Source organism: Impatiens glandulifera, chromosome 3, assembly GCF_907164915.1.
Source record: "Impatiens glandulifera chromosome 3, dImpGla2.1, whole genome shotgun sequence".
NCBI classification, from domain to species: Eukaryota; Viridiplantae; Streptophyta; class Magnoliopsida; order Ericales; family Balsaminaceae; genus Impatiens; species Impatiens glandulifera.
In genome coordinates this window covers 2,530,955-2,542,288 of record NC_061864.1, presented here as the reverse complement: position 1 = coordinate 2,542,288, position 11,334 = coordinate 2,530,955, and the positions used below count along the sequence as shown (strand labels likewise).

The following is an 11,334-nucleotide window of genomic DNA, read 5'->3' as shown; positions in this document are numbered from 1 at the left end:
TAAAATTTAAAATAAATGTATTTTTTTACTCTCTCCAAATAAAATGTAAATATATAGCACATACCAATTGTATGAAAAATTAACTGACTAATAGACCCATCCAAATTCTCAAATAAAAAAAATTCTCATCAAAAAATACACAAATGTTTCAAAATGAAGACTAAAACGTTACAATCTTAGTCGAACAAACACATATAACTAGCTTAAAAAATCAAAATTGAAAACCTCTTCAAAAATGCTCCATTGTTGGACGAAATAATGTGAAAAAAAAGGTGAAATCATAACCCAAATTGATAGCATAACTTCAAATGCGAACAATAAATCTTTTACTCTCCTCCTTTCTAAAACTCCCATCTAAAATATACTTACATGATTGGATAATGATTGTATAGGTTTACATGATCTCCTCCTCTTCTCTTCAGAACCCGAATCCTGAATCTACAAAATCATCTTCATCTCCGCTACTAATGGAATCATCGTCATCCTGACCGTCCTCATCATCATCCTCGTCACCACCCCCACCTATTATTTCCAACAACCCGCCATCCTCGTCAATATCCACATCATCAATCAAGAAATCCCCATCATCATCGTCGTCATCATCGAGATCGCTCAAACCATCGTCGTCGTCATCATTGCTCAAATCATCCCCATCGCTACTATCACCATCCCCGTCAATGTCGGGCCCCAAAAGCGACTCGTCGTCCCCATCATCATCCTCATCGTCGTCCTCTTCAGTCTCGGCATCATCGGGATCGGAGTCGTCGTCGGTCGACCTGCGACGGCCGATTTCATAAACCCTAGCGGAAGAATGCATCCCGTCTGGGTCATCCATTGTAACCAATCCAACAAAGGAATCCGTCGGTTCGGTGGCGAAATCAAGCACACAGCGGTCCACGGTAACAGTTGCGATGTCGGAGTAATTGACCGCATCTACAGTGCGGAAAGCTTGAAATAGAGGGTGCTTCACACGACGGGTATTGAAGGCCGACGTTATTTCCTCAAAGTTCCTCCTTAAAATTGCATAGATCACATCGCCGCTTGCATTAAACGTTATCATGGTCTGATCCAAGGATGGAACACTTCGAAGTAGCCTGAACTTTCGCAGATCCCAAACCTCCGAATTTATAATAACCTGTACCATGGCAGAATAAGATTCTTAACCACTCTTTAATTAAAGAAATGAAAACTAAACAAAAATGATAACCTATTATCATGGCAGAAGGTCTTCCTATCACATCATCTAAATGATATAAACTAAACACAAGTACCTAAACCATGAACTTACCTCGTTTCCAGATGGATGAAAGCCACCACCACCGTAATCAGTAAACTGATCAAACCGGTGGACAGGGCCAGAACCTCTTCGGTCCCATAATACTCCATTCCAAAGTAACATTGAATCTGAAGGGCTAAAATGGACATGAGAATATGCATGGCCTCTGGCCGAAGAAATGGCCGATGTATCAGATAGCTTCAATTCCAACTGACAAGTCTGAACATCATATAATAGAATCTCTCTTCTAGAAGGTTCCGGCGATAGCGCCGCAAACGAAGAAGCAGAGTTGTTAAATTTCGCAGCCTTGCATCCGTCGAAACAGTGTCTAGGCCCGGCAGAAACAGACGCCGCATCCCACAACCTGACGTCATGAGCACTCGACGACAAAATCAGCTGTGTCTCCACAGACTGATGCGACTGAACAAACGTCAAAGGAAACTGATGGCTACTGCAACTCTCCAGCACGTTGTTGCTATCGCAATCAAAAACCTTAAGCTCGCCATTATGCGTGCCACAAGCAACTTGCGACGAGTCTCCGAGGAAGGAAACGCACGTGAGAAGAGAAGTGGCGTCATCGCGGCAAGTTCTCCATGGCCTGAACCGACTGTAGATGAATTGACGGTCCTTGCGATTCCCGTGGATCCCGCCGTACATACTTCGGAAATCGCGAGTGCTCAGCCGTGCGGTTATGTTTACGGGAGCGTCTAGGTTTTGTTTGGGTTCGGGACAGACATGTGCATGGAGGAGTGAGAGTGGGGGTAGAGTGGTAATTGGAGCTGGACACTGACGATGCTGGTGTTTCAGATACTGAACAACAATAGAGTCTAGAGTTAACCTTTCGGCAGGTATAGGTTGAAGAGTCTCTGTTAAGTGCGGGGTCTCGTCCATACTCTTTGCCAGATTATTGCTATACGGTGTCAACAATCGTCCTTGAGAAGTCGGTGTAGAGAATATGCCGCCATCTGGAGCTAGACCAGTTTTACGTGAACTACTGGGAGTTAAGAAGACAGGTGATCTAAGTCCTTGTTCGCCGATGTTGGGCCGCTTGTTCACTACCGGTGCTTGAATCTCTTTCAACTCTGTTAACTTTCGCTTCATTGGCAGTAAGATCGGCGTTTTGAAATGCATTTCAGTATCCATTGTAGTTTTCTTAGTAGATGATGCTGACGGGATTTCACCTCCGGATGCAGTAGGAGGCTTTTTCGAGGACTTGCCAAATTTAGGAGTGAATGCGAGATTAGAATCATGCAAGGGAGTGTGATTTCTTGATGGAAAACTGAGGCTGGGCGAGAATACAATAGATTTCTTCTTTGAAGATGTATCGGGCTCACACTTCATCCTGGAGTCTTCGTCCTGAATTGGAGTTTCCAATTTATTAGACAAGAAACCACTTGGAGTACGACCAGATGGCCAGTGAATTTGGATAGGAAGTGTATCTTGAGTAAGTGATTGATGCACGACAGACGACGACGATGATGTTGCTGAAAGAGGTAGAGGAGTCAACTGAGCCTCCTTGAGTAATGCAGCTGCAGCTGTTGCCATACCAGAGGCCAGTAAGTGTTCATGTATAAGTTGTAGGAGTTCTCTGCAAGTACCATAATAATAATAAACACCAATCACGAAAACAGAAAGAAATATATATATATATATATATATATATAATAGAAAGAATGGAAAATCCATGGGAGTCAAAATCTACCCAGAATGGTAAGTGATTGGCGTGGCCGCAGCTATAGCAGCTCGTTCAATACGTCTCAGAGTAGATGTAGCTGCATCGGTAGCTGCTAATGTACTTGCCCGTCCAGAATTAGTTACAACCTGTAACACAGTATCCCAATAAGTTTTGTATTCTGCAGATCGCTATTATATCAAAGGTTTCATGCATCCCCATTTGCAAACACTTTTATTTTGGACATGGATACAGAAACAGTTTGGAAACTAAACTTATTTCTGTTGGGTTTAAAAATTGCTTCCAAATGGAGATTTGTATCTTCTACAAAATCTAGTAGATATTCTACAAAATTATGTGGCATGACGAACAAATAAAAAGATTAATGAAACGAAAACAAAAGTTCTAAGCCTTTAGAAGATGTTACTCTACTAAAGAAAGGAAGAAGCTCACCGCAATTAGTTCAATGGCCACCTGTGCAAGTTCCGCTTGCCATCTACTCTGTTCTGATCCAGATGCATGACTGCCTGAATCTCGAATCAGTTCCGACAGTTTTTTACCCACCTGTCAAGCATGTACAATTCATCAGTATGAACACACCACAGATGATGTACCATATTCATCCACATTCAAATGAAGAACAAAGGACAAAACATTAACAAAGGAAGAAAATTTATAAGCACGTCAATTAATGTGATTTTTTCCCTCCATCCTGATAAATATGAAGAGAGCAGACAAGAGTTCATGATAAACCTTTTGAGATTTTTATTTTGGATACAAATATTCATTATGCGACAGCATTACTAAACTGCGGTTAGGTATATTTGAAAGTTGCGGATTCGCTGTAAGGGTGAATGACAGAAAAAGAAAAAGAAGAAAATACAGAACATGCAGGCCACCACAACTGAGCAATCTGGACAACTGGAAATAACAATTTACATCATAGATCACACACAGCAGTGAAAAAGACTGATAAGTTTCTGTTTTCAATGCACAAGAAAACCATGCAAGAAAAACTAGAAGATCGTGCCCATTTGAAAAACATTTTGGATCTAGAACTAGAACTGGATCCGGATTTAGATGAGAAACTGTAATAATACTTTGGTTATGTGTAGCTAAGTACTGTTTCCACACAGGATCTCATCAGGATCCACATCAAATGAGATACTTAATTGAAAAAAGTGTTTTAATTTATTGACCATTTCTCATAGATCCAGATCCAGGCCCAGAAAGTGTTTCCAAATGGGTCATGGTTGAGCTGAGATAAGAGGCATTTATTCAATAGGATCAATTCAAGTACTGCTACAGTATAAGCATCAGATGCAATGAATAATGCACAGAAGCTCCGGCTCCACAATAGGTTGTTGCATGTATAAGAAAATTTATCATGATAACTTGTACTCTGTACATTTATATTGTACAATAAAAGGGAATGAAAAATATCTAGTCCAAATAGAAATAATTCAAGGAATTAAAATTTGTTATATGCCATACTAAAAAAAAGTTATGCCAAATAGGTTTAAGGAATATAAATATCACTAAACATGAAATTCTAATGGAATCTTCCTACATGCAAAACCCTAGCAATTGTAGGACACCAATAATCATTAATATTTTTTACCTGGAGTTTTGTTAATATGTGTGCAATAGCATCATCTCTAGCCAAACCAAGAAGGACCCGACATGCAAGAGCACGAAGGCAGTCAAGAGCAGCAGACGGTGTAACTATCCGTGGCTGGAGTAGTTGAAGCAGAACCTTTATACCATTGTTGGCGCGAACAGCTTCTCTTGCTTGACGGAACCATTGTTCAAGTTGTGCAGCTAAACCAGCACAACCAGATCCAGCACCCAAAGATATTCTACGGTCCCCAACTAATCCTGAAGCTACAGGTGTTTGTGAAGTTCCACCAGCACCTGAAGTGGCACGTACTGCAGAGCCTCCTTGATCTTGCACATTAGACTCTCCATTTTGGTCCTTAGGCTCATTCTGGCCAGGCAAGTTAATAGCTTTATCCTGGACATTCCTTTCGGAATTTCTAGACTCCATAGGAGGCCCATCTCGACACAAAGGCTGACCTTGTGCAGCAACAAGTGGTTTATTACTTATAGAAGGTGGTGGGCAAACAAGATTCACAAGGACATTCAATGCGGGTTGAATTATCTGCAAAAAAAATGTACAAATAGCAGATATAACAATTGAAGCAAAATACAAACACAAGAACAAGTACATTAATACCCTCATTTGCCACACGATTGTTTATATTATATGGAAACAAACTTTAGTCATAGACAGAGACAAAAATAAAATTGAATCTGGAAACATTCGAAACATAAGTGTGTCCAAATGGCAACAAGCATAAATAAATTGTCTACCTCCGGATCCATAAAACCAGCGCCATTGGCAGCATCCAAAATAACAGCTATGCCTAGTCGATCATTGCTTACAGTGGCACTCACAATTTGTTTACGGCTATATGGAACAAGTGTAACTATGTGCAGAATACCCAATGCATATTGCAACAAGTCATGCAAATAACGATCCACAGTTGGAGCCTGCAAAAAGCACAAGTAAATTAAAAGGAAGGGAAGTAGCAAAAACTGCAACAAGCAACCACACCAATCCATAAAGTCAAATACCTGACATAACTCTAGCAAAATTACATGCCCATTAGAAGCCAAAAACTTGTCTACTGCAGGCCAGCGAGCTCTCACAAATGCAGGACCAAGTTTCCTGTCCTTCTGTATCTGAAGAAATGTAGCGTCCATAGCTTCATTACTTAGATCAAGTGGCTTATATCCTGCCCTAACACCTGGAAAGTTCCTTGCCCCACTCCGGCTGCCTTTATAAGGACGAATTGAATCCACAAGGAGAAGAAGATGTGCCCTGAAATACTGTCGCAATGCAACACAAGTATGATAAGCTATTTGCTTCTCTGAGGATGTCAGCACATCTGCAGGAGACCGCTCATTGCGAAGCGATCCCGAGGAAGATCCTAAAGCACCCGTAACACCAGATCTTACAGAAGCAGCATCTTGTAAAAGACTCAAACATTTTTGTAACCCTTCCTGGCTGTCAAATGCATCCAAAACTGCTCTAAAAACAAAAGCATTTGAAAAGGTTAAGGCTGCATTTTTTCTGGCCTGGTCCTGGGGACAATGTAGAAGTTCAAGAACTAGTGCCACGACTAGTTGAACAATATCTGTAGGAAGAGCACATAGGCGTTCCATTATTCCCTGAAAGATCATGTCACAAATATGAAATGAGTAACAAGTGTTATTAACAAAATTAATTGTCTAGATAAACAGTAATAAAGTACTACCTGAATAGAACTGATGGTAAATAAACAAGATGACAGACCAACAAAAGTCTGCATAACTCTTGGTACACCGAGCAGTTTTTGCATCCCATTGCGGTCAAGAAACAAAGCAGCAAATTTTCTATGTGCAACCAAATTACAGATCAGCTTCAACACATCAGGTAAGAGATCTGCAATCTTTGATGCCTCTTTATATTTCAAACTCCGTTGTAGTAAGGCGAGACACACGTCCACCCCTTTTTCATGCAGTACAGGGCCTAGAACCTCTACATACTCTCCTAGTGCAACCAGACACTGTATGCAGAACTTTTCTCTAAGTTTCGCAAGGGAGTCATAGTCGATAATAAAAAATTCTTCATCTTCTTCTACTTTTTCTGGTTCAGTGCTGTTCCCAATAGTCGTATCAGCAACAACCCCCTTTGAGATCCTACAACATGCCAGATAGTAAGAAAGTGTAAATACAAGTTAAAGCATCTGACTATATTATTCATATTCACAAGTACAGCACAAGAAACGTGATAACTAACCTAGAGAATTCAACAGCACTAGCAGCATCAATAACAGTAGATGCAACTCTTGAAGCAGCCATATAGGCAGCCTCTTCATCATTACTTTTTTCCAGTTCCTGTGAACATACAAATTAATAGAACTTCAGTGACACATAAAATTTAAATAACTAGTTATTCAATTTCTAGTTGTTCCCTACTGGGCAAAAGCATCATGAAGGAGAAAGTGTGGTAACCTCTAAAGCAGCACTTTTTACAACTTCAGCTGCAGCATCACCAGCTGCTTTGGTGGCTTCTGCAGGTGCATTGGCTGCTCTAGCTTCGGCTTCTGCAGAACGGACAGCTTTCCTCACAAGATCAGTGATATCCCTACAGCCAAATTTACAACCTTGGAAGCACTCATCATTTTCATCTCTTTCTATTACAAAACCATCCGAAGTGAATCTTCCAATTGCTATTTTAGAATCTGCAGGCCTTTTAAGATCTAGGGTTTTGTTAATGCTTCTGTCTTTGGTGTTCTTCATTTGACTTCCAAATCTACTTCCAGAAGCTGGAGAGGTCAAGGCTTGTTCATTTTCCAGAACGTCATCACCAGATCTAGCCTTTCCTCTAGATTTTGTAGAGGAACGATTTGTCCTGCGCCTTGAAAGCTCGTCTCTAGAACTTTCATCAATATCTTCTTCACGTGTAGATCTGGATTGAGTATTCTTATCAATAATCCTTATCCTCCCATCACGTGATTCTCGACCATGCCGTCTATTTTCACCATCTCCATCCAGATCATCACATGTGTCGAGGTCTTCAGCCATGTTATCTGGTGGTTCTCCAGTATCAAGATGATGTTTGTCTACGACTGCATGACGTCTTTCAGAATCTCTTTCAGCACCTTGATCGTTTAAAGTCCCTTCTTCAACAATCCTAGGAGCATCACTGATAGATATCTCAGATGCTTGACGTAATCTAGTTTTGTTTTCTTCTCTTCCTCTTGTACAAGAAGCAGAAGGTTTGCTCTCCGCAATAACGTTAGAGTCTTTTTGGCTAGTACTTATCTCACCTAGAGTCCTAATGCGGAGATACCTCATCAATTTGGCTGACAAGCCTGACGTTAAAGCATCTTCCACTATATGACCACCCCTGTTGCACAAACCACAAATATGGTCAATCTCAGTATAGCAAATAAATTGCAATAATATTGATCCTCAAGGAGCATACCCTGTCAAGCACACAGCCAAAAGACCAGTAGAGAAGGCCTTTAATATCTCAGAGTGTGAGGGCCTCTTTGTACCTGTCTCGTACTTTGAGTTGTGATCTTCAGCAGAAAATCTAGAGATATCATCCATTACCCAGCTTTTAAATTTGTCCAGAACATTATCTTCAAATGCATGTGGATACTGTACAACATTTGGACTCAATCAATTTACCAAATATATAGGTAGTTTTTCATTGAATAGATGAAGCCAATAACTAACTTACCATCCAAGTGAGTGAACAGCTAAAAAGGAGCCTTGCAGTAGCAGCCTGAACAGACACCGGATATCTAGTTTCTGAAAGAAACTTAAGAGAAATCAACTCGAAGAATTCGTCATTTTCCTGTTCATAGGGAATGAATGAGAAGAAAAGGTATGATTGGTGCCTTCATTTATCTCAATCAAAATTCAGAAGCACGCATAATTCTACTATAATGACGTATTAGGGAATGAAGCATACTTAAATCAAAACAAATTACCCGAATTAAGTTCCCCAACTTTCCAACAGTGTGAGAAGCTCTGGCATTGTTCAAAGAAGAATGGCCTGTCTTTTCCATATACCTATACTTGCAAGATGCAGCAGGACATACATAAACAAATAATACATGTCAATTGTTGCCACTATATAAAAATGTAATTCTAGATTCAGCTGAGATCGAATAAAGAACACATGTAAATAAACAAAAACATGCGCATTGAATAATTTGTTAACATGCTATGAAATCCATGAAGCAATCAAACTTTCTTGCTAGTGTAATACTTGTGCCAGAGTCACACAAGTGGAACAATGAATACAGCATTGATATTTTCATGTGACTAACTATACTACATGGGTATAGTATACCTAATTTAGTAAAGTCCCAAAGCTAGATTAGAGTCCAGTTACTAAAACGAGATGTACATAGGTAAGGTATTTGATTGGCAGACAACCCTGAAATTAAAACACACATCCACATACAAATGCAACCAACCACAACCCACCCCACATCAAAATAAAAGGAGAAAAACAAAGAAATAGCACAGACACATAAAGATTGTACTGTTGTTGATATGCCTGCCGGCCTACATTCCCTACTTCACAGCTGTTTTCAAACTATAACTACTTGTTTCTAATACTAACAATGTCTCATTTCAGAGTTGGAATCAACATTGCAATGGATTGCAATACAAAAACAGATTCCGGCTTCCGCAAAGTATCAGGCAATGTCTCTTACTTGTAATAAAACATATGACGGATATACATTTTCTAATTCATTGTATCTTCTTTCCTAGAGGGAGTGAGGCAGACATTTATCTCCTTGAAAACGTGATACTTCCAGAATCAACCCTCTAATTCAGTAATCATTTCTCATCCACGTGCAACCACCAGAAAGTAGGTAAATGTCGAAAACCAAAAAGGCAGTAGTTTTTCAACATTAAAAACGTCATTGACAAAATAACTAACAAAATGAAGTAACTCTTTAATGAATCGTTGCAAGTAGTATCTTAACTGCGACGAGTGTCAAACGATGATGTCATATTAACACATATGAAAATAATTACACAACTAAGACAACAATTAAGAGAAATGAAATGATGATCAATCGCAAAGTTCATCAACGGTCTTTTATATTGGTTGTATGGTTGTGTAATTGTACTCAAGACGTATAAAAAGATAAGAGAGCGTATAAAAAGTAGAGGCGCGACATGAACCTGGATTCTTGCGTTTCCAACATGGAGGCGAGGGCGTGAAGAACATTAGGATTAGGGTTATCAGAGGAAGCGGTGATCTTGTCCATGAGCTCCTGCGCTTTGACGAATAACTTGTCTTCTTCAGTAGTCGATTCCTGCTCCTCTTGTTCCGCCGATGTTGGAGCCGGCGGTGGTGAATTTGTCGGAGCAGTATCTCCAGCGGCTGCGGTTTGATCCATGGCGGCGTCCATATAGCAAACAGAGGAGATAGAAAGAAGATAGAGAGAGAGAAAAGGAGTTTGCGCCCCTCCGGCCGCTGTTCTTTTCGTTCTCTGGTTCTAAGTTTATAGGAAGAAGAAGAAGAAGAGAGAGGGAGGAGACTGCCTAATGAAAACCCCTTTCGGTGCTCTAGCCTTTATATATAAGGATTCGATTCTGGAACGATCTCAATTGAACCCGAGTCATTATTCGGGCCGGACTCGGCCCTACGTATGAGGTTTACCCATTTTAAAATGAAAATAAATATATCACCAACTTTAAAACTTTTTTACTTTTTTTCTAGTAAATTATTTAATAATTAACTATTTTAACAATAAAATTCTCACAATCTTACAATATTAATTACTGTGCAAGTTGTCGTTATCTGCTATTAAAGCTTGGCACTTACGTTGTAAAAAAAATTGAAAGGAATAAAAATATTTGATTAATACATTAATTTACAAAAGCATATAATAAGTTCTCAAGTCAAGTCTCAAGAAATATAAAAAATAAAAATCTAAGCACATTCAGGTACACACTGACTTGATGATGTAAACTTTTAATTTGGATTTTTTTTTTTTTTTTTGACAGAATGATTTGACAGTTCAAAATTAAAAATTAAAAATTAAATGTTGATATGGATTGAAATGCGAATGCATAAATTAGTAAAAAGGAAGTAATTATTTTTCTTAAATATCATTTATTGACATGACAAATTATTTTTAAAATAATATAAATAATTAAAACTTTCTAATTAAAAGATAAAAAAAAGTGAATTAGTTAATCAATTCAATATTTCAATTTTTTTTTTGTTAGAGTTTTTTAGTGTAAAAAAAGTTGACGTTATTCCTTTAGGCCTTGTTCGGATTTGGGTTTTTTTAAAAACCTAGAAGTAGAAAAAAACAATAATTGGTTATGATTTTAAGGAGATAATAATTATTTTTTGGTAAAAAGACTTACAGTTATTAATATATATAAATAAAATAATAAATAATAATTTAAAATAGAGGATATTTTGATATTTTAATTAATGAAATGAGTGATGTGATGGTTGAGAAGTGATTGATTGAAAAATTAATTTGGATTGGATTTTTTAAAAATTTCAAAGAGAAAAACCCTTAATTTTTTTTTTGATAATATCATTATTTATTTAAATATTATTTACTTGCTAACAAGTTAATTTTAAAAAATGTAAATAATTAACACTTTAAAATTAGAGATGAAAAAATGTGAAATTAGTTCATTAATTAAATTCGAAATATTTTTTTTGTTATGTTTTTCTAGTGTAAAAAAATCCACCCTACCCATTTGATCTTGTAACAATGAAATTTTTTAATTTAAATGTCATTTATTAACTGAAATTTTAAAATTAGAGGATGAAAAAAGT

General features: G+C 38.2%; 1 protein-coding gene across 1 annotated transcript; it reads right to left on the bottom strand.

Annotated features, from left to right (window-relative positions):
• Positions 1-136: 136 nt before the first annotated feature.
• On the bottom strand, positions 137-10,056 carry LOC124929228 (DDB1- and CUL4-associated factor homolog 1). Its single transcript, XM_047469528.1, has 14 exons — positions 9,711-10,056; positions 8,498-8,579; positions 8,245-8,361; positions 7,984-8,162; positions 7,008-7,905; positions 6,793-6,890; positions 6,269-6,692; positions 5,586-6,182; positions 5,322-5,501; positions 4,570-5,109; positions 3,402-3,512; positions 2,979-3,097; positions 1,289-2,864; positions 137-1,135 (listed from the first exon to the last, which is right to left on the bottom strand). The coding sequence occupies exons 1-14, from the start codon at positions 9,938-9,940 to the stop codon at positions 419-421; spliced, it is 5,868 nt and encodes a 1,955-aa protein (XP_047325484.1). The 5' UTR covers positions 9,941-10,056; the 3' UTR covers positions 137-418.
• Between the last annotated feature and the right edge of the window lie 1,278 nt (positions 10,057-11,334).

Excerpts from the sequence above, each read along its gene's own strand:
- LOC124929228 (XM_047469528.1), bottom strand. The coding sequence starts at position 9,940 with ATGGACGCCGCCATGGATCAAACCGCAGCCGCTGGAGATACTGCTCCG. Across the intron at positions 6,693-6,792 it reads AGTGCTGTTGAATTCTCTAG|GATCTCAAAGGGGGTTGTTG; the intron begins GTTAGTTATCAC and ends GGCATGTTGTAG. Across the intron at positions 5,110-5,321 it reads CTGGTTTTATGGATCCGGAG|ATAATTCAACCCGCATTGAA; the intron begins GTAGACAATTTA and ends TTTTTTTTGCAG.